Here is a 26,969-nt window from a genome sequence, read left to right on the forward strand (position 1 = left end):
GGAAAGGTACAAAGTGAGAAAGGCACATAGATGTACAAAGGCCTGTCTAGTTGCAAGTAATAATATGTAGACTCCCACCTTCCACTTGAGTGGGGACATTTTCGGTGTGTGTGTGTGTGTGTGTGTGTGTGTGTGTGGCAGGGTGGGAGGTGGGTTGGAGAAAAGGTCAGGAAGGAACATTGGAATCATGTTTTGAATGCCTGGACTAAAGAGTTTTGACTTTATATTTTAGTCAGTTGGGAACCAATGAAGATTTTTAAGGAGAAATGTACTATAATACAAACTGAGTTTAGCAAGTTCAGTCTCTACTGATAGACTGATCTTGAGTCAGATGAGAAGAAGATGACTAAGGTGGAAGATATATTTATGAACAGAGTGAAGTAAAAACCTTAGCCAGAGTATGTGCAGAGGCATGGGAGGATCAGGATGAACATGAGAGTCATTATCATAGAGGGTCATCAAGGACTTACTGACTCCTTGTCCACCATGCAGTGCCCATCTATATTGTAGTTTGTCTTGTGTCAAATATCTAGTATAGAATTAGCACATAGAAAAAGAAATATGTTAATGGTGAGAATTAAAAACCCTGGTGTTTTGTACATACTCTGTTGCGACTATGACTTCAGAGATTCTTTGGTGTTCATGATTTTTCAGGAGGTAGGACTCTGCAGATCCTAAATGCACAGGAGGATAATGCTGGAAGATACTCTTGTATAGCCACTAATGAGGCGGGGGAAATGATAAAGCACTATGAAGTAAAGGTCTACAGTAAGTCCCATAAAGAACACTACATTTCATATTTTCTTCAAATTTTCTAACTTTTTCAATCTTGTTTTTTATTATGGGTTCATAACTACTTATAGTCATCATTGAAGTTTATTGTTTATGTAGCTTGCTTCATTAAGATGGAAGTCATACTAAGCATTGTACCCATGTCCTCAACTTCTAAGATGTGAAGAGCCCATTCAGTCCGCTCCCTAACCTCTTACTGGAGAAGTTGTCAGTGGCCCTTTTCTTACATTTCTGTTTTTCCTTCTGGGAATACCCTGGGCTGAGTTATAATACTTCTGTGCACAAAATTATTACTTAAGTGTATATGTCTAATCAACAGCCTTAGATAAATTCATCAGTGACTTTGAGCTAATCCACTGTACATTGACCTATACATAAAAAGCAAAGTAAATATGACCATTAATAGGACCTACATTTCAGGATTTGGGATTTGGTTTTGTTTTTTAAAAAGAAAGAGCATCTTTCTGATTGCCTTTTGTTCTTTGAATCATTTCCTTTAATGACTGAGCAAATGTGTTTTATAGGTCATGCTTGGACTGTTTCTGGGAACCTGAAAAAATGGAAGTAGCTGTTCTGTGAAGGACAATAGCCTCACTGACATTATTAAAATGATGAAGGGAGAAAGCTGTTTTCCTTCACATTCTGTATCTGAGCGTTACCATTTCACAAAATGCTAACTTGGGTCCATCATGAAAGGGGAGCATAGCCAATGCCTCAGTTATTTCCTTGTTTTCTTAAGTCATCCTTAGTGTGGTTTCTAAGATATAACATGTATTTAAAAGAACCAGTGTTTAACTCTACAAATATTTGTTTTTTATGCAGTTCCACCCATCATCAATAAAGGGGACCTACTGGGGCCGGGTCTTTCCCCTAAAGAAGTGAAGATCAAAGTCAACAATACCCTGACTTTGGAATGTGAAGCTTATGCAATTCCTTCTGCCTCTCTCAGCTGGTACAAGGATGGACAGGCCAGTCACACATTTTCTCTTTTGCTAATAGTTACTGAAAAACAAAAATGATCAATTAAATTTTTAAAAAGAGAAGAAAAAAATACAAACACAAGAAACTCAGGGAATCAATGTCACCTTATAACTAGCACAAAACCATGCTCCTAGTGTAGAAAACTGCAAAGAAACTTGAACCATGTTCACAAACTTAGCATTATTCCATCACTGGAAAGTTTGAGGGATTATTTTTGTGGACATTAGCAATCATGTATGAAAATCCAACCACCTTCCCATTTGGAAAGAGTTTTTGCATTCTGTGGCTTTATAGAGTAAGCAAACTTTGTAGAGAAGAAACAGAGAACAGTGCTAAGCCAGATTAAAATGGTAGGTATAACATGGGTACTGAATTTATTCAGAATTTTCTCTAAACACCTTTAGTTCTTCTACAAAAGGTAACATGTTTTATATTCCAAGAGGAAGAAAAATAGCTAAATGTGGTGATTAAGTGCCCAATTCTATTAACTGGAGGCAATAAGAAACTTTAAATAAAAGGCACATCCTTCAATTACGTGATCTGAATTTCAGACCATACATCCTTATTTCTCACCTCAAATTACTTTCTTCCATTCATGTTTTAAAGATATGTGTAAAAACACACCAAAATAGATTCTTTTTTTATGGGGGAGGACTGCTGTTAACACTGTGCTTAATACAGATGTAGCATAACTAAGCTGCTATTTGTTCTGTTATACACATAGTCAACCAAACGGCTAGTTAAATTCCAGCTGTAGAAGTTCAGGTCAGAATTATGATTAAGACACAAAAAGATATAGCTTTATTTTTTCAGATCACAGAGATTTTCCAACACTGGCAGCTAGAAAAAAATAATCGTCTCTTATAAAGTAAGCAAGTTTCATCTGGAAGCCATTGCAGAAGGAAAAATATGGAACTCCCACCATGTTCTGTTTATAGCTTCTTTTCTGACTCTAAGTACACTTCACTGTACAGTATCAATTCTATATGATTTGCTTGGAAACAACTAATTCCATTCTCTTCTGAAATCTCTTTATTTTATTTTTAATTTTACCTAAATCCTATTTTATTCTTCTTAATTACTACACATAGACACACATACACATAAACACACATACATAAAAATTGGCTTAAGATAGAATTGTGTTAGGAATGAGACAGTTTTGTTTTTCTTAATATCATAATGAATGGTTAAATTAGTTTCAAATCCAGACTTTGAAATCAATCCAATTATGATGCTTTAGTTAAACTGTTAAATTTTTCAGGGTTTAGGATTGGTTCTCTAAAATGAGTACCCAAACAAAACCTAGTTTTTGTTTATTTTCCATATCCTTTCTTTTGTTATTTTATTCTTCAGATAAGCAGCACTACTTCAGTGAAACGGTGTTTTTTGAGAAGAACCCACCAAACATATTGGCCTTGTTACCCACAAAAAGTTTTAATGGAATCTTTGAGTTTTGTTTTTATGTCCTGAAGTTTTTCTTTTACCATAAAAAATTTAAATTATATTATTTTTATCTTAAATGATACAATGTTAATAATGATTTATCGATTACCAAGTTGTTTACTAAGCACATACTATTTTCTGGACACTATTTTAGGTGCAGGGGTATACAGCTATGAAGGAAACAGACAAATATCTCTCCTCATGTAAAGTTTGGGGAGAAAAAAACTAAACCAATGCAACATATAATGTGCCAGATGGGGTAAATGTTACAGAGAAAATTCAGTTGGGAAAAGGAGTAACAAGCATGTGAGGATGATCTTTTATTTATGTGTGGAAGGTCTCACTGATAAGGGGATATTTGAGCAGAAACTCAAAGAAAACGAAGCAACCATCACAGAATACCTGACGGGAACATATTCCAAAGTAGAGAGATAGCAGGGGCAAAGGCCCTGAGGCACTTTGGCTGGAGTTCAGTGATCCATGGGAACACAGAAGTTGTGAGTAAGATTAATGGGAAGGCAGATCACACTGCCTTGTAGACCAGTTGGCCTGTATTCTGATAGGAAGCTACTGGAAATTTTTTAACACGAGAGTGATAGGATCTGACTTAAGGTTTTAAAAAGGATTCCATTGGCTTCTGTATTGAGAGAAGATAGAGAGGATCCAGATATGAATTATTTCAGTGGTCCAGAAGAAAGATGGTAGTTGCTTGGACAAAGGTGTTAATAGGATGTGAGGGAAAACTGTGAGACAAAGATGAGTGCAAGATTTTGTATGAGAGCAACAGGAGAGTGAGTTTAGATAGATAAGAGTTCTGAGGGTTAAGTCCTCGGGGACTTCTACATTTAGAGGTTGTGAGGCAGAGAGTCAAATGTCCCAAAAGATAGGGGAAAAAAGTTTTTCGAAATGAAGACAAGTGAAACTGTGTTTAATGCCACTGATCAAGTAAATAAAAACTGAGAATTGACCAGTGAGTATAGAAACATGGATGTTGTTGGGGTCTTTGACAATGGAATTTGGTCAAGTAGAGATGGTAAAATTCTTATTAGAATAGATTCAAGGAAAGATCAAAAGAACCAGCCGGTGTAGCAACCATTTTAAAGCCATGGGCTATAAAGGATAGGAGAAAAATGTGGAGGTAGGCTCCATTGTAAACAGTTTTTATTTTTTATGGGAAAAATTACTGTATATTGTATGCAGATTGAAATCATCCAGCAGAACGAAATCAACTGCCAATAATACAGGTGTAAGAGGGCATAGTTGCTGGAAGGATAGCCTTGAATAGACCAGAAAATGCTCAAAATGGACAGACTGGCATTAACCAGGGATAGAGTTTTGCCAGAAGAATAAAGTAAAGAGGGCAAAAGGAGTTGAGGGTTTATGCAAGGAGCAATTGTCTTTGGTCAGGAGGAGAGTGAGCAGCAGCGAACAGATTGCAAGGTCTGTGGATTATGTATCCTCCCATGACACCAGAAAACTACTGGATTTGGGTTGCTAGAGGAAGTGAGTTAGAGAGTGAGGAAGTGGTGGTCAGAGAATGAGAACTTGAAAGTGAGATTTTGGGATGTGGCTCTTGGTAATTATAAAGCCAAAGATGACTGGTTGAGTGGCTGACAGAGGATTGGGGACAAAAAAGAAGAGAGGAGGTCAAGATGCTGAGAACACACAGCATTGGGTAACTGTCTATGTGGGTGTTGAAATCACCAAGAATTATGAGAAAATGTCATTAGAAGGAATGACAGTAAGCCAGGAGCTAATATCTTCAAGGAATAAGAGGGAACTTAGTGTAAATGGGAGTGTTTATGAGAAATGTCCTATTAAGTGATGATATTAATAAAATATAATACAAATATCTGTATGTTAATGTACCATTAAATATAGTAATACTTTAAAGCAAACATTGTAATATAAATATCCCTAGGTTAAAATTTTCCACTTATGAAATAATGATGTTTCTGAATGACCAATGGTGATATATAGATCAAATCAGATGGTTAATACCCTCAATCTTTCATTTAAAAACTCTAGTATTTTCTACAGAATTATAATACACTACAGGATCAGCTGAAAATAATTTTTTCCAACATGGATAAATAGATATGATACCTAAGAATGTTTTTTAATCATAGAATATGCATTTATATATTTGGTATATAAATGTACCACCCAGAAATACCCAGCACAGATGTAAAGTATATGAGCAGTATTTTCAATAAATAAAAATGTGATTACTCAAAAAAATTTAATCAAACTAAATTAATTCAATTACTGTTGTCTTGAGTATTTCAAATATAATTTTATTTTTATTTATTAAAAATCCTAAAAAGTACAAACTGTATGATGTTTTAGATGATTTATTAGTGCACTTCAAGGTAACATTATTTCATTAAATCACAGCCCCTTAAATCAGACGATCATGTCAATATTGCTGCAAGTGGACACACACTTCAAATAAAGGAGGCTCAGATATCAGATACGGGACGGTATACTTGTGTAGCATCTAATATTGCAGGTGAAGATGAGTTGGATTTTGATGTGAATATACAAGGTAATAATATGCTTCTTGCATGTAATTCAGCTTATATGATCTTTCAAAACAATGAAGAAGAGATTTGACTTGGTTTATTTTAAATATATTTTTTTCTGCTACCAATAGTAAAAATTCATTATTGAAAACTTGGATTTAAGAAATTGACGAAGAAGAAAATAATCCATCATTCAGGGTTACTTCATTTCCTTCTGATATATTTTTGTGAAGTATACTTCATTTGCAAGTTGAGATCACATGATACAGACTTTTCTGTTACATTAGCTTTCCCCTAACATTTTATCATGAAGGTATTTTTTTATAGTGTTTACCTGGAAGGCAAGAAAGCATAGTAAAATATATGATTTGAAGAGGTCAGACTTGAAATTAAATGATGATGTAGCTCCTACAGAGTTTTTGAGTTGGGCAAGTTACCAAAGTATTCTAAGCCTTGGTTTCCTTGCTTTTAAAATTAATGCCTTGTAAAATGTGGTGAGTACTAAATAACAAGAAGTATGTAAAACTTGTAGCAAAATATTTACGAAGTAGTACCTGGTATCAATGCTGTTAATACTGTTACTTTTGTGCTTTTATATGTACTTTTTAAAACATTTTTAATTAATTATTTTTATTAACATATAATGTATTGTTTGCCCCATGGGTACAGGTCTGTGAATCATCAGGCTTACACATTTCACAGCACTCACCATAGCACATACCCTCCCCAATGTCCATAACCCAACCACCCTCTCCAAATCCCTCTCCCCCTAGCAACCCTCAGTTTGTTTTGTGAGATTAAGGGTCTCTTATGTAAAACATTCTTTTTAATAGCTGTGAGTACAGCTTGTAAGTACGGCTTTTTAATAGCTGTAAGTACAACTTTATCAGTTGAATATTAAAATATATATTTAACAACACTCCTATTGTGGAATGTCTAGGTTGTTTCCAAGTTTTCCCTACTCGTGTAATGTTTCACTGAACATCTTTATACATAAAACTTTTGCACATCTGTGGTTTTTCCTAAGTTGCTAATAATGGAAATTTTAGGTCAAGTGTTAGCTACTCTTTTAAAGATTTTGATGTGCAGGATAATTGCCTTCTAGAGAGTTCATGCTTGTCCCTCAGAAATGTTTGAGAATGCCCTATTGTTTTTACAAATGGAGTTATTAATCTTGATAGCATAACTTCTTTAGCCTTCCTAGAGGCTCAAGACAGATGATTGGCTGATGCTCTCTGTTGAGCCTCTGTTCATCCCCTGATCCATGCATATTAGAGTAGGATCACCCCTGAGAACAGACCTCTTCGTCTTCTAAGTGCTAGGGACCAGGGAGTGCAACGCATGAAGATGGCATTTTGCCCTCCATATTTCTTGTTCTTCCACATAAAAACCAGTGCTGACTTCTGTCTACTACCTTTTTCGGCTCAGGGCTAGAGTTGGGAGGTGTATAAGTACTTGAAAATATTTTCACATTGTCTGATTTATTACATTTACTAATGATTCTTGTGAAAATACAGTCAAGATCTTTGTTTAATTAACCCTAGCATTCACATGTGTCTAAAATGTCATATCTTTCCTCCATAGTTCCTCCAAGTTTTCAGAAACTCTGGGAAATAGGAAACATGCTGGATACCGGCAGGAGTGGTGAAGCCAAGGATGTAATCATCAACAATCCAATTTCTCTTTACTGTGAAACAAATGCTGCTCCTCCTCCTACACTGACATGGTACAAAGATGGCCGTCCTCTGACCTCGAGTGATAGAGTGTTGATTCTACCAGGTAAAGATCGCTATGAACAGGGTGAAAATCTGAGTCTCTGCCAAATGTTTCTCCTCATTTATTAGACCAGTTGAATTGATCAGCTTTCTGGCCATGTAATGTAACTGACACAGGCTGCCATATTGTCAGTGGTTTCTGTGTAGCTTCAAGCTAGAAGAGTCTAGGCTAATTTAACAATAGCTGGAATACCTTAGGTAATTTTCAGTTCCACTACAGGATCGTTCTGTCAACTTAAGAAGTCTTTTGGCTGGGCACCTAGGTGGATCTGTTGGTTGAGTGACTGCCTTCCGCTCAGATCATAATCCTGGAATCCCAGGATCAAGTCCTGCATTGGGCTCCCTGCTCAGCCGGGAGTCTGTTTCTCCCTTTGACCCTTTCCTTCTCTTGTTCTCTCTCACTCTTTCTCTCTCTCTCTCACTCAAATGGATAAATAAAATTAAAAAAAAAAAAAAAAGAAGAAGAATCCTTTGGCTTCCATGAAGCTCAATTTCTCTAATAATGTGATGAGATCATCAATTTGGTTTCCACACATTATTGATAGATTCTAAAATATATTTGTAAAAAGTTACTATTAACTTTATTAAATACATTAATCATAAATCAATAGTTATGATTATTAGTTTCAAATACTTTAGTTGTCACATGGTTTATTGGTAGAAAGGGATGATTAAATTATTATAGAATCATAATCTTTTCAAGGCTTCTATTTAATTTTAACAAATATCAAATAAGCTTGTCAAAATTTACCAAGTTGTATACCTAAAGTCAGCATATTTCATGATGTGCAGATTTGATATCAACTGAATACAAGATGTCTTGAAAAAAGTTTTTAAAATGTGACTAAATACACATGACAGCTAAATGTTGTGATATGTGATCCAAAATTGGATCTAGGCTTGGGGGAAAATATTTATAAAAGATTCTAATAATAATGAAATTTGAATATGGATTATGAATTCATTAGTAGTTTTGTGTTGGTTTTAATTTCCTGATTTTGATCACTATACTATAGTTATGTAAGGGATTATTCTTGTCCTTATGAAATACAGATTTATGAATATTTAGGGGTAAAGGGGCACCATGTTTCCAACTTACTCTTAAACAGTTGAGAAAAAAATTTTATATACAAATAAATATGTAAATATATATAAGATAAAACAAGGGATATATATATATATAAGAGATAAAACCAGTGGAGTGAAATATAAATAATTGATAAACAGGTGAAAAATTTTTATACAGTTATTGAAACTTTTCTTTGAATTTGAAATTATATCAATATGAAAAATTTTTTAAATATTCAGAGTTATTCTTTTAAAATCATATGTATAATAATATACTTTATACCTTTTGCATCCCTGGCTACTGCTTTCTCAAACCTATACCTGCATCAAGCAATGTTAACTTCTTTTACATGTATTCAAAACTGTAAAATCAAGAAGTCACTGCATAGTAACATTCCCCCATGGAATATGATGAGAGGCATGGAGCAATATTACCCACTTGTGAAAAATCTACACAAGCTATTTATCTCTCAGGAGATCTGATTCATATATTGGACCACTTTTCAATAATGCAGTGTTTGTTATACAAGTGGTATATGGGATTAAAACTGAACTATTAGATGAAATAAGAACCCTGAAAGAAAATGTAAGGAAGTCATTAGACCTGAAAAATTCTTCTCTGTTTATGACCAGTAGGATTTAGAGAAGTAATTATATGGGGATATGTTTTCAGGAGGGCGAGTGTTGCAGATTCCCCGGGCCAAAGTAGAAGATGCGGGTCGGTATATGTGTGTGGCTGTGAACGAAGCAGGAGAAGATTCCCTTCAGTATGACGTTCGTGTACTCTGTGAGTTTTTCTTTTCTTTGTCATGCATTCTTTCACTCAAAGAATTTTTTTCAGGAACCCATGTTTGCAAGATATTGCATTAAGCTCTTTTAAGTTATAAAGATGATCAGAAAGTGATAGTTCTACTGAGGAATTAATCATCTTATGCAAATTGAGAACACGTTAGATAAGACTCTTGAAATATCGGATAACAAACTGGCTTAAACTAAAAAAAAAAGCGAATCCATTGACTCATGAACCTAGAGTCCCAGGGTAAGCTGACTACAGTTATACCTGACTTCTGTGGCTCACAGAGGCCAAGCAGACTTAACCTTCCTCTTTCTCTTGGTTTCTTCTCTATTATAAGCATCACTCTCAGGTGGGGGATAACCTGGAATGATGAGTTGGTCCCCAGTGGCTCTTGTCTTACATCCTTCTAATTTCATATCCAAATGAAAGCTTTTCTTAGTCTTTACAGCTGAAGTCCTAGATTGGATTTTCATGGCTTTAATTGGCCAAGCATGAACCACAGTTCTATCCCTGAACCAATTATAGAAGCTAAATGGCCTGTTTTAAGGCCTAGTTTCTGTGCCTACGCTTAGACTACGTTGTTCTCTGAATGTATGAACTGCGAGTGTAAGAACTATGGTACCTTTAAGGGGAAAGAGAGGTGATGTTGCTGGAAGCTGAAAGAAATAGCTGCCTCCATTAGAAGAGATTGATCTAGAGAAGTAGCACTGGGAATATATAGGAACCAATCAGCATGAAAGAGTTTCCAGAGGAAGTTATAAAGTAATACAGAAATATTAGGCACTTATCTCAGAGCATGAGATGACGCTGAGGTTTTTATTCTGAGTGATTAAGAAAATGGTGGCAAGAATTTAAAAAAAAATAGAAGACATAGAAGACCTAGGAAAACATTATTTGGGCAAAAGGAAGTCAATTTTATTCTAGACATGTTGAATTCAACATATTACAAGATACTTAGGGATAATATTGAAGGGGCCATTGAAAATCAGAAACTTAAACACAGGAAAGAGGCTGAATTAAGAATGTAGATTTGTGAGTTATCCACAAATATTCAAGGGCATGAGATTTCCAACAGCAAGAATTATAGATAAAATAGATTAACAAGTTCTTGGAGGGATCATTAACAAGTAGGAGAAAGGAAAAGGAAAACAGAGGAGAAACAATCTGAGAAGTTCATGAAAAGCAGTAAACTACGTACTATTCCATGTCAAAGAATCCAAAGCATGGAAAAAGCTATCAAGAGGCAGATCTAAGGGTGCCTGGGTGGCTCAGTGGGTTAAAGCCTCTGCCTTCAGCTCAGGTCATGATCCCAGGGTCCTGGGATCGAGCCCTGCATCAGGCTCTCCACTTCTCGGGAGCCTGCTTCCTCCTCTCTCTCTGCCTACTTGTGATCTCTGTCTGTCAAATAAATAAATAAAATCTTTAAAAAAAAAAAAAAAGAGGCAGATCTAGTATTGGATGCTAAAGCAAATTTAAGAAAATAAAAACTGAAAATGTCCATTTGGCTTAAAAACTGAGAAATCATTGATAAAATCCAAAAGATCAATTTAGATACTATGGTGTGCTTCAAAGCCACAGGACAAAAAGATAAATCTGGAGAAACTAATCAGAAAGAAAAGGAAACACATATAAAGTACTCTTAAGATATTTTGCAGAGGACAGAAGAGATGGAGTAGAGTTTTAGGATAGACAGCTTGTTTGAGGAAACATATTTAATAAAGATTTGAGCTTGCTTACAAATCAAAGAAAATGATCCAATAGAAAGGGACAAATTAAATTTTCAAAGTGCAGGGTGGGGGGAATGGGAGAGATTCAGGAATTCATGGATCCAGGTCTCAGAACAGGTGAAAAATGCAATCAAAGAACCAAGAGGGGTTAATTAGCTTTTCGTGGAAATGAATTGCCATTCATCAAAATGGTTAGGAGGGAAATGTGGAAATACATATCACATGTATCTAGTTCTTTTCATTTAGTATAAGAGCAAGACAAACAGTGGTGGGATGGTTGGTCTTGTGAAAAACAGAAAAGTTAGTGATCACCATCATGGAGGATGTGACAGACAGTCAGCTGTTGAAGTTGGAGCCATTTGGCTGCTTTTCCTTCTTGAAGCCACCCTTTCTTCTACAGCATTCCTAGTAACCAGGAGGGGCAGAGGAAACAAAAATAGTGTGCTCCATCTGGGTGGGGCGGGGTTGTGCCACAAGGTAACCAAGTATATGGTGGAAGTGCTGGACGGTGAAAGACCATAGAATGTGCAGCAAGACAGAGAGTCACTGAAATGACCCCTGTGAGGTCTGGGCAGGGTAAGAGGAAAAGTGATAGAAGGAGGCCAATGGGCTGATTGTAAGTGGGGAAGGAGTAGGAGGGCTAGAGCTGTCAGTGCAAACAAAGAGCAGCTTATGAAGGAAACCTGCATGGAGTTCAAAAAAATCATATATTTGACAATTATCTGTTAATTACTAAACTATGGATGAGGAACCTGTGCTAGGTATTGAGGATACAGCAGTGACTACAGTAGACATGAGTTCTTCTTCAGAGAGCTTATAACTTGCAAAAGAAAGAGGTGTTCATATTGAATGGTCCAAGGTATGGCTGTGTAGGGCTGACTAACATGGAGTAGAGATGAAATTAATCTAACATTAATTAATGCTAACATCACCAAGAATAGTGAACTATCCTAGACAACCTGACTTAATTTGACTTAAGTTTGGAAAGAGTTTAGTTTAGGCCAGAGTAGAAGGATCTGATAAAGAAGCAAGATTATACGGTTTGAGAGGGACTGGGAATCAATGAAATTGAAATGGGACCTAGGGATTGGGTAGTTAAAGGTAGATGTTCCTCCTTTCAGGCCATTTTAATTAAGAGGAAGTTGGAAAGCATGTTAGAGATGAGTTTAGAGAGGTGGAACAAGAAAAATGAACTGGGCCCAAAAATCTGTCTACATTAGGTATGTTTCACAGTGTTTGGTGCTCAGCTCCTACATGCTACTCCACCATTTTCTACTGAGAATAATTCTGAGTGTGTAAGCCAGCTGCTGGGGCATGGCTGCTGGAGGGCAGGTCAGACCAAAGGCTTTGGTGGAGGCCTATACAGGTCAAACCTTGGACCTGTAGACCACCTCCTGTTCCCTCCTAATGGTTCAGTTCCAGGCAGAAGTTGAGCAAAACATTGAATCTTTATGTTCCAACATTTCATTTGATGAGATTTCATGGTATTGAAGTTAGTGATAGGCTCATTTAATCTGAAGTTCAAATTTATTATTTACTAATCTGCAGTTCAAGTTATATTTTATGTTACCTAGAGTATAGTAAAAATCATATGACCCTGACTGTGAAAATTTGTATCTAAAATAACATTGAAATTCTATTATGTATGTTGTAGCCTTGATTATTTTCTTTACAAACTTCCAATTTAGTTTTCGAAAGACCCAAATACCACAGGACTGCATGTACATTAATATATAGTCTTTGCTGATTGCTAAAGATATGGTACATTTTAAGAGAGTGAAACAGAATAGCTAAGCTTTCCAAATAAAATAAAATGATTATTCACTTTGAAAATGAATTTCTACATTGATAACAGCAGCCAACACATATGTTTCTAGTTTGTGTAAAATTTCCATTTTTTAAAATTTTATGAGTAATGTGTGATTTTTCATAACTGACTAGTCTAACATAAGATAGATATGTACCTGGATTCTATGGTATCGTTTTAAATGAAAATGAATATATGTAGAAAAATCTAGAATGCGACTCCTCAAACATGAGGATACATAAGGATCTCCTGTTCAAACACAGATTTCTTGGGCCCTCTAGAGATGCCCATTGAGGAGTGGGCCCCAAATTTGCACCTCTATACAAGCTCCCAGGTGATGCTGATACACTGATACTGGGGCTAGGGAAACACATTTAAGTAGCCCAGATAATTCCCTTGCAAATGAGACCAAATCTGTACATTCCAAATATACTCTAAAGATGGGATTTATCTGGCTTGTCTAGATGACCAAATAGACTTAAATATTCATTCATGCAAGTGCTACTTACACATATGCTTGAAAACCCAGAAGACATAGTTCAAGGAACTGAGAGAGAAGCAAGGTCAGATAAATTAGAAAGGGTTAGTGATTGAGCTAAATGGGAATGAAAACTGTAGAAGGGGTTAGTCCAGGCTAGGTAAATCCAAATTCACACAATTTTTATTACCACCCCAATTTATTAGTGTAAAATGTGATTCAACGATCTTGGTTTCATCTTCATCTTTGCTCCTCTATTATCATCCCATGCTTTTTAAAGCTGTTAGAAAAGTAGAATAATTGAGAAAAGACCTTATTTCCTGTCATTATCTCTTTGTTGCAATCATCTATTAGTGCCTCCAGTTATTAAGGGAGCAAATAGTGATCTCCCCGAAGAAGTCACCGTGCTGGTGAATAAGAGCACACTGATGGAGTGTTTATCCAGTGGCAACCCGGCCCCAAGGAGTTCCTGGCAAAAAGATGGGCAACCTTTGCAAGAAGATGGGCATCATAAGTTTCTATCTAATGGAAGAATTCTGCAGGTAAAAGTATAATATCATATTTTTATTTGGCTTTGTATTTCCTAAGTCATTTTTTACTTTTAAAAGTAATTTTATTGGTTTATAAGTATTATATTTGTAAAAATAACTAACTGTAAGAATAGAAAATTCTTTATTTTATTCCCCCACCAGAGGTGACCACTTTTTTTTTTTAAGTTTTTATTTAAATTCCAGTTAGTTGACAGACAGTGTTATATTAGTTTTAGGTGTGCAATAGAGTGATTCAACACTTCCATACATCAGCCAATGCTCATCACAAGTGCACGCCTTAATCCCCATCATCAGTTTCACCCATCCCCCCACCACCCCTCCTTCTGGTAATCATCAGTTTATTCTCTATAGTTAAGAGTCTATTTCTTGGTTTGCCTCTGTCTTATTTCTCCTATGATGATTTTTATTGTTTCTTAAATTCCACATATGAGTGAAATCATAGGGCATTTGTCTTTCAGAGGTGACCACTGCTAACATTTCTGTGTGAATTCTTATAAAAATTGTACATTCAACACATGCACACTGAATTTGCCACAAGATGTCCTTTGTGATAAAAGCCACATTATAATTAGTATAATCCTTTCAATTGCATAGTTCTGATGATAAAATCCTAGGTGGCACTGGGTTCACTGCAGATTAAAACTTCCCCTATATTAATAAAGAATTGATAATAAATAATGGAAACCACATAAATATCCTGAATTGTTCACTAATGACCATGTCTCTATTTTTTTCTTAAATGTCTTAAGAGAAGACATTTATTTATAGAAATAAATAACCAACTCTTTTGTTAAGACACAATTTAATAGCTTATTTTTGACCAATAAGTGATATTCTGTGAACCCAAGAATCTAAGCATAACAGATGTGTCCAACACAGGACATGCCTTATGATATGTTCCTGTCTTTAAAAAACACAGACACAGACATACACACACACACACATACACACACAAGAACCAGCTTTAGCGTCTATAAATAACCTTGAATTCTCAAAGTATCTTCTAAACATTGTGATTGTATCTATTTGATGTCATACAAATATTTTTATGTCACCTCTATCAAAATATTTAAATGTTTCTGTGTCTTAGGCCAAAAGATATATAGATGGATAGAAATTCCTGCCTAATAAAAGAAATACAAATGCTATTATTAGCTAATTATTGCTGCATAAAGTACTCCAAGACAATAACCTAAAACAATAAGCATTTATTTAGTTCATAAGTCTTCTAGCTGGCTGGGTAATTCTTCTGGTCTCAAGTGTGTCTGCATGCTGTGAATTGAGTGAGTGGTCCGCTGGTCTTGGCTGGGCTCTTGGCACATATCCAGGCCTCTGTTGTAATAACTGAGCTGATTTTGACCCCTTGTGATTCTCTTACCTTCTAACAGGCTAGTCCTGGCTTTCTCACATGGTGGTAGCTGAGTTCCAAAAGAGTGAGGAAAGGCACTAGACCTCTTCAGACACACACTGTCTCTTTTCATGGCATTGTGCTGGTCAGAGCCAACCCAAGACCGACATGAATTCTGCATTTTGCTCCCCCTCTGAAATGCAAGGAGCTTCAAAGTCATGTTGCCAGGGGTGTGATAGGGATGAGGAAGAATAATTGGGGAAATTTTTGTAGTCAGCATTTAACAAATATGTTTAAAATTACCTTTTCTGATTGGAAATCTTTGTAAATATTTGACCTGACCAAAAAAAGCTAGCATCAGCACTATTATATTCAGAAATTTCTTTGTCTTGTGTTCAGCTGGTATCAACCAGAAAGAATATGTGTTGTTTAGTCTGAAATGTAATGCTCATTATGAAAAGTTGCTTTATTAAAAATTTCAGTTGGAATTTCTTTATTTTTTCCCCTTAGATTCTAAACACTCAAATAACAGATATCGGCAGGTATGTGTGTGTTGCTGAGAACACAGCTGGAAGTGCCAAAAAATATTTTAACCTCAATGTTCATGGTAAGAGCTCAGTTCCAATAACATTTCTTAGAGCATGCTTGAAAAAACAGGAAAACTGTGTTTTAGATTATGGAGACTTATTTTGTACTTTTAACTTGAACAATGTGTGCAGCCTGCATTTGTTCAATCTCCAGTCTTTCTTTGTATCATATAGTAGGATTGTGAAGTACAAATCTGCTAGGAAGCCTGTTTTTATATTATTTCAGTTCCTCAGGAGAGAGTAGTTACCGCTACATATCTGAAAATGAAAAAAAAATCAAAATTTTAAATCCCCCAAATTATATGTTTATGTAAAGTTAGAAACAAATATAATTCTTTTACTCATAAAACTTACCCAGTAATCCTGATTGGAACCAGTTTCTGTCCTTAAAGGTAGAATTTGTGTCAAGTTACATCCTCTAGTACCATTAGGTATACTCCCTGGAGAAGAAAAAGTCATCTTTGGAGTTTAATAATTCCTAAAAACTACCACTACACCTAACTCATTCATCAAACTAAGTTCTTGATATATGGCAGACACTGCATGAATCCTAATTTTTTGCTAAAATGCTTTTGAGATACTATTTAGGTAAAAGTGGGGAGGAAAAAAGCCATTGGATATCTACCACAAATGACTAGTTTTAGTTTTGTGACACATGTCTGTTTTGAAAATATTAAATTAGAAATGGGGAACAATCATTATAAAAGATTCCCTTTTCATGTGGGATACACATCCAAAATTCTGGCTCATTTTGGAAATAGCTGAAATATGACATCTCATGAAAAATTTCTCCTTTCCAAAGACTTATTTAGCATCAAGAATATCCTTTTTTTGGTGTGATATCCAGGGAGTATTGGTGCCCAGCAATGTTTGGTCTTTGTGGAACAGACATTTGAAACATTTTTATCTTTGTATTCCCTGTGCTTAGCACAATGAGTAACATGTGATAGTAAAAGAGATTTTGCCTTTTTCATGTTTTGGTTTTGTTTTTGATGTTGTTTTAAGACCTCAGTTGTAATATAATAGAGTGTTACATTAATTGCACTCCTTAGTTCATGTCTCACTATCATGATTGGCCTGAACAAGACCCATCTTTACTTTCATTTATTAAAATATTCATTCATGTAATCATTCATTTTTATGCCCATTTCTTGTTCCTGTTCCCCCTGTCCTTTCATAGGAAACCATTCAAATGGTATAATATCTTCAAGTCTTTTTAAATGAGTAAGTCTGACCAAACCAGAAGCAGTGTTTTATGAATTCTCAGGAAGAAATACACAAGTGTGGTGATCATGAGAGCACACATTCTAATCTGCAAAGTGCAATAGAATAAATGTTGAAAATAAAAGTGTAGATTATTTTTTCTGATTCCCAAAGCAGATTTAATTTTTCCTCTATTATGTGATCAAAAGCCCCAATTTAGGAAGTCTGTAAGTTGCCTTGTATTAGTTTATCTTTATATGTCTCTATCTTCACCCCATCCTGTAACTTTTTTATAGATGGTGTAGGGAAATGGTCATTTCTTACAGATCTTGGTCTCCCTGAACCCATCTTCAGTCACAGTAGTCGCTAAATAAATATTTAGAGTTTTTTCATATCAGTTCCCTCTTCCTAATGTACAGCAAAAACACCTGTACCTTTCCAGGTAGAAGGAGGAACCACTTGAGTTTACCCTTAAGGACTGGAGTTCAGGAGGGAGTTTCCTCATTCACAGGTTAATGATACCTGGAACTCCCAACTGAGGTCAGGGACCATACTTACATATTAGAAAATTCATTTTGGGGAGAAATAATTTCAGTTGTTTTCACTTGAAATCATTTCACTTGAAATCAAACTGTTCATTATCTCCCATTACAACAGTGCTTGCTTCTTTTGGACTCTGACCTTCAGTCTGCTGGCCGGTGGGTTTTCAGCTCTCTTGTCTTTACTCTCCTTCACGTCTAGCTTAATTTATCACGGAACAACATTTCCATCACCTCTCTTAGTCTTCTTACTGCTCTTGCTCAGTAAAAGTTCTGCTCTGCCTCTAAAGACACGACATATTGTCCACTCGATCCCTACTAGGTATCAAGTTTTTTTACATATGCATTTTCACTGAATTACCTCAATAATCCCAGGTGTTGGTACCACTTGATACCTCTGTTACATATTGAAAGGCTGAGGACTAGTGAGATTAAGATGCATACTCAAAGTTCCAGATCTTGCAAATACAGTACCAGGATTATAATTTAGACAGGCGGATTCCAGAAGTTTTAACTTAGCTGTTTTGCTGTATTGCTTCTCACTAAATTCCATATCTGACCATACCTGCACCAAGGCGGCTAACCATGGCTGGGGGAACTCGTGTAGTCAGAAACATCAGTGTCATCATAAATTCATAGGTACCATCTTGAACTCCATACTCTCTGGGGTTCCTCCTCTTGTTCCTAGTGACTCACTGACACCTTCATCCCTCTCCTCAGATGTCAGAATGACTCTGGGGTTCATGGAGTCAGACTACCATAACAAAATGCCAGAGAGTGCACGACTTAAACAACAGAAAAGTATTATTTTACTGTCTGGAGGCTGGGAAGTCCAAAATCAAGGTTCCTGCAGGGTTTGGTTTCTGGTGAAAGCTCTTGCTGGCTTGTACTTGGCCATTTTGTCCTCATAAGGCCTTTTTACTGAGCATGCATGGCCAGAAAAGCAGGGAAACTCTCTGGTTTCTTTTCTTATAAGGACAATGATCTGATAAGATCTCATTTCTCATCTCTTACAATCTCATTTAGTCTTAATTACTTCCTTAAGGTTGCCCTCTCTAAATATGGCCACAGTGGGGGGCCAGGCTTCAGTATAGGAGTGGGAGGGTGGGGGACAAGGAGGGATATTCAGTCCATAATAGCCCTCTCTCACTTCCAGTAAATGCCCTCACCTCCTGCTTTACAGGGAAAAGGGAAGGTGTATCCTGGAAACCAGCTCAAATTCCTACCATCAAATCAAGCGTACTAGTAGCATCTGTTACAGCCATTTCTTCCTTCCCATTGTTACAAAAGAAGGTGGAAACATTCCTCTACCTTCCAAAGGCCAATAATTTCACTCTAGATCCCTGCTCACCTCCTCCTCAAAATTCTCATACCATCTCCTCTCTTTTTTTTTGAATATGAAATTCTTACTCTTTCTTGGATCCTTTGCAATAGCACTTAAATTTGTCTCTTCCCTTTTTAAACCACAACCAAAAAAGGTCTTCCTAAGACTTAAACTTTCCCTTCAGCTACCTCCCTCACTTTATACCCAATTTCAAAGCAAATTTCTCTACTAACTGTATATATCTAATGTCTGATTTCCTCACTCCCACTCACTCCTTCCACCACTGTGTTCCAAATTTCACTTCCCCATCACCAGTGAATCTGTTCACTGAATTCACCAAATAGCATCCTTTTAAAGTCCAAGAGGCACTTTCTAGGCTTTATCTTTCTTTCTTCTGTGCATTTGACATCTTTACCATGATCGTTTTCAGAAATTCTCTTCCTTTGGCTTTTGTGACTCTACGCCCTTTATTTCTATCTTGCCTTCCCAGCCCCTCATTCCTGATTGACTTTGTTGGGTCTTCCTTCTCTTACTTGATTATTACATTTCAGTTTTTCAAGCTCTAGACTTTGTTCTGTTCCCGCTCACGTCTTAGGTGATCATATGCTGTTAAGTTTTTCTTTATACATTGACAAAACCATTTTAAGAACTGTCAGCTACATTTTACAAATAAAATACACAATAATTCTGTCTTTGAAAATTCTAGTATTCTCTTTCAAGTGGGAAAAAAAACCTGATGGAAATGAGTTTGATAAAGGCATTAGTGAGTTCTAAGACCACTAAATAATTAACTATCATTAACTCAGTGCTTTAGCAGGCTATAGTGGTTGGATTTATATTAATGAATTGAAATATGTATTACTGATAATATCAGATTTCATTTTTAATATATTTACTATTATAGTTCCTCCAAGTGTCATTGGTCCCAACCCTGAAAATCTCACTGTTGTGGTGAACAATTTCATCTCTTTGACCTGTGAGGTCTCTGGTTTTCCACCTCCGGATCTCAGCTGGCTCAAGAATGAACAGCCTATCAAGCTAAATACAAATGCTCTTATTGTGCCTGGTAAGGAACTTATTACTCTTAAATGATGGACAAAACGTTCTCACTTTTCTCAGTACAAATAGCATCAACTTAACTCTCTTTCCAAACTTTTGTCTTACTCCTCTTATGTGTTCACATTGGGAAGTGCTTCTCTTTATCCATTTGGGGCCATTAGGATAAGATTGTATAGCTTTATTTCAGTGGAATGTTCAGTAGCAAGGTCTGCTTTCAAGAATTATGACATTTAGGAACAAACTGCTTAGTAATTCCTTGAGGAATTACCTTAGTAATACCTTGAGGAATTGATAAACTAGCAAGCAGTGCTTTTATTAGATAAAATCACTGGTTGTTTCAAATTAATCCTAAAGCTCCTTGAGGATAGATAAATAGACCAATAGACCATTACTTCTACACTGTGGGAGATTTAAACCCAGAAAATACTTGTTAACGTATTTTGATTATAGTACAATTACTGTTTGTTCACTAGAACCTGTATCAGATAGTTCTACTCTCTATGTTTGGTTACTGGAGAGAAAAAAATTTATGAGTTTCTTCCTTTATAAGGAAGTAGAATAAATACTGAGATCAATGGAAAAGGGAGGATCAAAGACAATTTAATTCAATTCTTTCATTTTGAATAGGAAATTTTACTGTAAGAGAAAGGGTACATTTTGCTCTTTATCTTATTGATAAAAAAGTTATTAAAATAAGGACACCTGGGCGGCTCAGTTGATTGAGCGTCTGCCTTTGGCTCAGGTCATTCCTGGGATCAAATCCCACATCAGGCTCCCTGCTCGACAGGGAGCCTTCTTTTCCCTCTGCCTGCTCTGCCTGTTCTGCCTGCAGCTCTCTGAGCTTCTGCTCTCTCTCTCTCTGACAAATAAATAAATAAAACTCTTTAAAAAAAATTTTTTTTAAGTTATTAAAACAACCTCCATGCCACTCTTCAATTTGCATTGTATTTGCCCACAGGTGGTCGAACTCTACAGATTATTCGGGCCAAAGTATCTGATGGTGGCGAATACACTTGTATAGCGATCAACCAAGCTGGTGAAAGCAAGAAAAAAGTTTTCCTGACTGTTTATGGTTTGTCTTTACTCTCCTCATAAAACTCTTTCCTTTTTAAACTGGTATTAGATACTTTCTATCAGAGCATCTTAATGAAAAAGACATCCTTTTGTTCTTGTTTCCCTCCCTCAGTGCCCCCAAGCATTAAAGATCATGGCAGTGAATCTCTTTCTGTAGTTACTGTAAGAGAGGGGACCTCAGTGTCCCTGGAGTGTGAGTCAAATGCTGTCCCCCCTCCAGTCATCACCTGGTATAAGAATGGGCAGATGATAACAGAGTCTACTCACTGGGAGATTTTAGCAGATGGACAGATGCTGCACATCCAGAAAGCTGAGGTGCATCTTTTATTCTTTTTTGTGTGTCATAACTTGGTGGGATTATGGAAGAAAGAATTTGTATTTGCATCTTCCCTTTAGTACTGTGAGAAATGAGTTTTATTCAAAAACAGCCTCATCAATGCTATTGACCTTGTTTTTGTTTTTTATATTAAAAAAAAAAAAGCAGGACTGTAGGCGGCGATTAGATTGGGCATTGGAGCATAAAGATGACTGATGATTTAATCTACACTGGAACAGTGTGATTGGTCATCTGTAACTTAATGGACACATACAATAGTATCTTTTTCTTTTAGGTGTCTGACACAGGCCAGTATGTATGTAGAGCTATAAATGTAGCAGGACGGGATGATAAAAATTTCCACCTCAATGTATATGGTGAGCATCTGCCTCTAATACAACTCTTTTTCCCCCAGATATGCAAATGAGAAAGTGTCCTGAATTAGCTTCATGAAGACATGTGATTTTCTTCCGTCTTTTCACAGTGCCACCCACTATCGAAGGGCCTGAAAATGAAGGGGTTGTCGAGACGATTAGCAATCCTGTGACCTTGACCTGTGACGCCACGGGAATCCCACCTCCCACAATAGCATGGTTAAAGAACCACAAGCCCATAGGTAATATAGTTGTGTATCTTTCTCGTTTGTTTTCTTTTTTTTTTTTTTATTTTTTTATTTTTTATAAACATCTATTTTTATCCCCAGGGGTACAGGTCTTTTGTTTTCTTTTGCTTTTAATTCACTAGATTAATAAACCAGCACATTTTCAATACTATGCTTTTAGCTGTGTTTAGTCCAAAATGCCTAATGGACTAAAATATAAATTTACAGAATAGACACATAAGATGGTTATTCATTACATAGAGATTTTTTCTTATTTCCTTTTTCAAAGTAGGCTCTCATTTAAAATGAAAGTATAAAGGACCAACTGTTAAGAAACATATATATTGGGGCACCTGGGTGGCTGAGTTGTCTGAGTGGCTGACTCCTGATTTAAGCTGATTTAAGCTAAGGTCACGGTCTGAGAGTCCCGAGATTGAGCGGCATGTGGGACTCCAAGCTCAGCCCTCTCTATTCCTCTGCCCCTCCCCCCACTCGTAGGTACTTGCACACTCTGTCTCTCTCAGACAAGTAAATCTTTTTAAAAAGTAGTGTATATTATGACGAATTGTAGAAATGTTAAAAAGACAAGCTTTTTATGTTTTGTTTTGCTTTGTTGTCCCTTCTAGAAAATTCCAACTCACTCGAAGTACATATTTTGTCTGGAGGTAGCAAACTCCAGATCGCTCGGTCTCAGCATTCAGATAGTGGAAACTATACATGCATTGCATCAAATATGGAGGGAAAAGCACAGAAAAATTACATTCTTTCAATTCAAGGTAAGTGGGGTAGGGGGTGGGCCTGGCTGGCTAAGCCAGCAAAGCATGTGACTCTATATCAGGGTTATGAGTTCAGCCCCACCCTGGGCATAGAGCTTTTGGGCGCCTGGGTGGCTCAGTGGGTTAAGCCGCTGCCTTCGGCTCAGGTCATGGTCTCAGGATCCTGGGATCGAGTCCCGCATCGGGCTCTCTGCTCAGCGGGGAGCCTGTTTCCCTCTCTCTCTCTCTGCCTGCCTCTCTGTCTACTGTGAACTCTCTCTGTCAAATAAATAAATAAAATCTTTAAAAAAAAAAAAAATTTTTTTAAATATTATTCTTTTTATAATGTTCAGTTAGCCAATATATATAGTACATCATTAGTTTTTGATGTAGTGTTCAAGGATTCTTTCACTTTTTTAAACCCTACAAGGTATATGGGGTATACTCTGATCTACCTTTAGTTTCTTTATTCTATCCTATCTATAGTACATAATTAGGCTACATCTAGAGATGATTTATAGGGGCACCTGAGTGGCTCAGTCAGTTAGGCATCTGCCTTCAGCTTGGGTCATAATCCCTGGGTCTGGGGATCTACATCCTCCCTCCCTGAGCAGGGAGCCTATTCTCTCTTTTCCTTTTCCTCCAGCTCTGCTCTCTCTCGCTATCTCCTTCTCTCCCAAATGAATCAATAAAATCTTAGACAAAAAAAGAGCTCATTTATAACTGATTCAAAATAACTTTGTTTTAGATTTTTTGGATATTTTTCCCAGTTTTGTTAAGATATAAGCACTGTTTAAGCTTAGGGTTTACAGCTTAATGATGTGACTTACAAAATACCTTTAGATACACAAAAAATATTATCAATTTTTGGTCCTACATTTATCAGTATATTTACATTTTCATGAAAATGATCATACTGTGGAAAAAAGAATAATAGAAATTTCATAATCTCCATTCTTCATGTTTACTGAAATGATTACTTTCTAATAGAATATATTCTATTGAATTATTTATTTTAATCTGGTATAACTTATTTTGAGCTAATCCTATAGATCTGTTCATGTTTATGTAAGTAAGATTTAATTCATGAAGAACTGTAGTGTGTTCTAACTACAGGTCACAGACTGGGTAAATTTCAAATAAGCATGAATCTTACACTATTTTGGGGGGAGAATAAGGAGAACTAGTTCATCCAACACTTAATTAACTTAATTAACACCTACTACGTTCCAGCATAATATTGAGCACTGGAGGAAGAATTTGCATACTTTTGATTTTCAGTAAATCTGATTGTTATTTTTTTGCCTGGTGTTTAAATTGAAATGGAAGTCTAACTTGAAACTGAGTTGAATGCTAGTTTTTCTAATTTTATTACAGATACTATGAAAAGAATTTCTCATAAATTATAGAAATAACTGTGAATATTTATTATCTACCTGTTTTGAGCTCTGCTAAAGCTAACTTCAAAAATATTATTTTTTTCATTTTATTAAGATATAATTGACATATAACATTATATAAGTTTAAGGTGCACAATGTAATGATTTGATAAATATATATATTGCAAAATAAGATTAAAATCCAGCACCTCGGGGCACCTAGGTGGCGCAGTGGATTAAGCCTCTGCCTTTAGCTCAGGTCATGTTCTCAGGGTCCTGGGATCAAGCTCCGCATCAGGCTTTCTGCTCAGCAGGGAGCCTGCTTCCCCCTTTCTCTCTGCCTGGCTCTCTACCTACTTGTGATCTCTGTCTGTCAAATAAATAAATAAAATCTTAAAAAAAAATCCAGCACCTAAAAATTAAAAATACAGAAAAATTGAAATAAGTTAATGGATATTGGTGGTTTCTCTGATTAATGATGCTTTGAGATTTCAAAAGCAAAAAGGGAAAAATAACTATTCAGAGATTGGTTTAATTTTGTTTAATGCATTAATAAAGAGTAAGTACTAACCATGGAGAATGTGGTATGACCAAAAATTTTACCAGACTGTATATGTTTTCATGTCTCAGGACTAGAAAGTTTGTGTATGGGGCCTGTTGTAGATTAGCTATTTATTGCAGTATGTCTCATTAAAACTCTCACTGGCTAGAAAATTTAGTAACTCTAAGTTTTGCAAATTTCATAAAATTATTATTACTCTGGATGACTAAGAGGAGATTTGGAGAGGCTGTAAATTGATGTGCTGGTAAATATTTAACAATTGACTGCAGACAAAAAGGTTCTGACTTGTAGCCAATCATTTACCAGTTTCTATGGTATAAACATCCCGACTGTGTCCCACTTCATGCTCCCAACGGGACGTCAGTGAAGATGGTGAGTCGGGAAGATGTGTAAAACTGGGTCTTGTGTGCTGGTGTGAGCTACCTCCAGCACACTACCATAGTTATTTAGAAGAGGAATTCAACTGTGTTTCTGCTTGAAACCATTGTCAATATTTTTATTATACATTATTCTCAATCAAATAATTAAAGTGAAAAACAAAAATGACCAGAAAGAGTATAGAAATGATTGGATCTGGAAATGTACAACAAGCCTATCCATTGTTCAGAATAAACAATATTTAAATTGCCTTATGAAGAGAGAAACAACCAACTTTGATATTTTTCACAGAGATTGATGGCAAGATTTGGAAAAACATTCTCCTGAACTATATTGAGGATTTAATCTTAAAGAGCCCCCATGAAGTAGATTTGTCACTAGCCCAGATGACTAAATAATTGTATCAAGTTCAAATAAAATGAGACTATTGAATCGATTTCTTGACCTTTTCCTCATTTAAAAGTAATTTATAGGGTCATATGAGTTAGATCTTGAACCACAATCTAGGAAAAACGGGAAAAAAATGTCATATTGTTCTATGATTCTGTTTTATTTGTTAGAATTTATAACTCCATGCCTCATTAATGAAAATCTTAATCATTTCCCCAAAGTTCCTCCAAGTATTGCTGGTGCTGAAATCCCAAGTGAAGTCAGCGTTCTTCAGGGGGAAAACGTTGAGCTAACCTGCAATGCAAATGGTATTCCCACCCCACTTATTCAGTGGCTTAAAGATGGAAAGCCCTTAAACAAGAGTGAAACAGAAAGAATCAGGTATGATTTAAATGGATCTTTGCATCATTAATTTTAAGGTACTCTATAATGCTTTAAGCTTCAAATTTCACATGAGTAATACCAAATTCATTGTATTCAGAAAGAAAAAAGATAAAATTTTAAAGAGTTGGACACAGACATTCTCCTTAGTTGCTCAAAAGTGTATGTGTGTGTGTGTGTGTGTGTGTGTGTGTCTAGGTTTTCCATATCCATCAACACCAATGAGTGAATGAGTGCTTGGCTGATTTTGAAAAAAGAGACAGTACCATCATAACCTCATTCATTCCTTGTAGTGATTTGTCTAAATCCTGTTTTCCACTGACACTTGTTACCCATACAACAAACTACATAGAGATGGAATAACAATATAGTAAGGGCTTTCTGATACTTTCAACAATATATCATATTTAATAACATGATATGGTAGAAATGGAGTGTTTAGTTTTGACATTGGAAGATTCTTTTTTTTTTTTTAAGATTTTTTTTTTTTTTTTTGAGAGAAAGAGACAGTGAGAGAGGAGAGGGTCAGAGGGAGAAGCAGACTCCCCATGGAGCTGGGAGCCCGATGCGGGACTCAATCCCGGGACTCCGGGATCATGACCTGAGCGGAAGGCAGTCGTCCAACCAACTGAGCCACCCAGGTGTCCCGACATTGGAAGATTCTAATAAAATAACTATTGTAGGAATACTGTAGAAAGCCATTTAATCTCTTTTTAAAACATAGAAAATTTTGTTCGACAATTAATAGCTTGTGAAGGCAATCAATACTGCAATACTCTTAATTTAAATATCTTTGATCATCTAACTGTATAGTTATTTACTATTATGTAATTCAAGGGAAAAGCACTAGCAATTTGTGGAACATTTTTGCAAAATATACATGTACATAATACTAAGTTGTCACAGTTTAAGTAAGCTATCCTATTCTCATTAAAAATATTACCAAGTCATTTATAGTTAGATTTTAATATAGAATGTCTTTTAGTTTCTCATTATAACATTCTTCAAATTTCATACCAGAATTTTTGAATAATTTTCATTTAATCCAAACCTTATATTGGTAACCAAGGAAATAGTATTCTAACTTTGAGAAAAACACATCTTTGATTTGGAAAGGGAAGTTCCAA

The 26,969-nt window shown here is 35.9% G+C and overlaps 1 protein-coding gene across 1 annotated transcript in view; it reads left to right on the forward strand.

Moving 5' to 3' along the window:
• The window catches only part of HMCN1 (hemicentin 1), a 458,039-nt gene that overhangs the window by 336,477 nt on the left and 94,593 nt on the right, over positions 1–26,969 (forward strand). The window contains 14 exon segments of the mRNA XM_059412784.1: positions 655–768; positions 1,615–1,760; positions 5,617–5,767; positions 7,329–7,523; positions 9,261–9,374; positions 13,750–13,937; positions 15,805–15,901; positions 19,852–20,013; positions 20,965–21,078; positions 21,193–21,395; positions 21,692–21,773; positions 21,881–22,012; positions 22,624–22,773; positions 25,683–25,842. Coding sequence (XP_059268767.1) covers positions 655–768; positions 1,615–1,760; positions 5,617–5,767; positions 7,329–7,523; positions 9,261–9,374; positions 13,750–13,937; positions 15,805–15,901; positions 19,852–20,013; positions 20,965–21,078; positions 21,193–21,395; positions 21,692–21,773; positions 21,881–22,012; positions 22,624–22,773; positions 25,683–25,842 — 2,008 coding nt within the window.

Source organism: Mustela nigripes, chromosome 10 (genome assembly GCF_022355385.1).
Source record: "Mustela nigripes isolate SB6536 chromosome 10, MUSNIG.SB6536, whole genome shotgun sequence".
Taxonomy (NCBI): Eukaryota; Metazoa; Chordata; class Mammalia; order Carnivora; family Mustelidae; genus Mustela; species Mustela nigripes.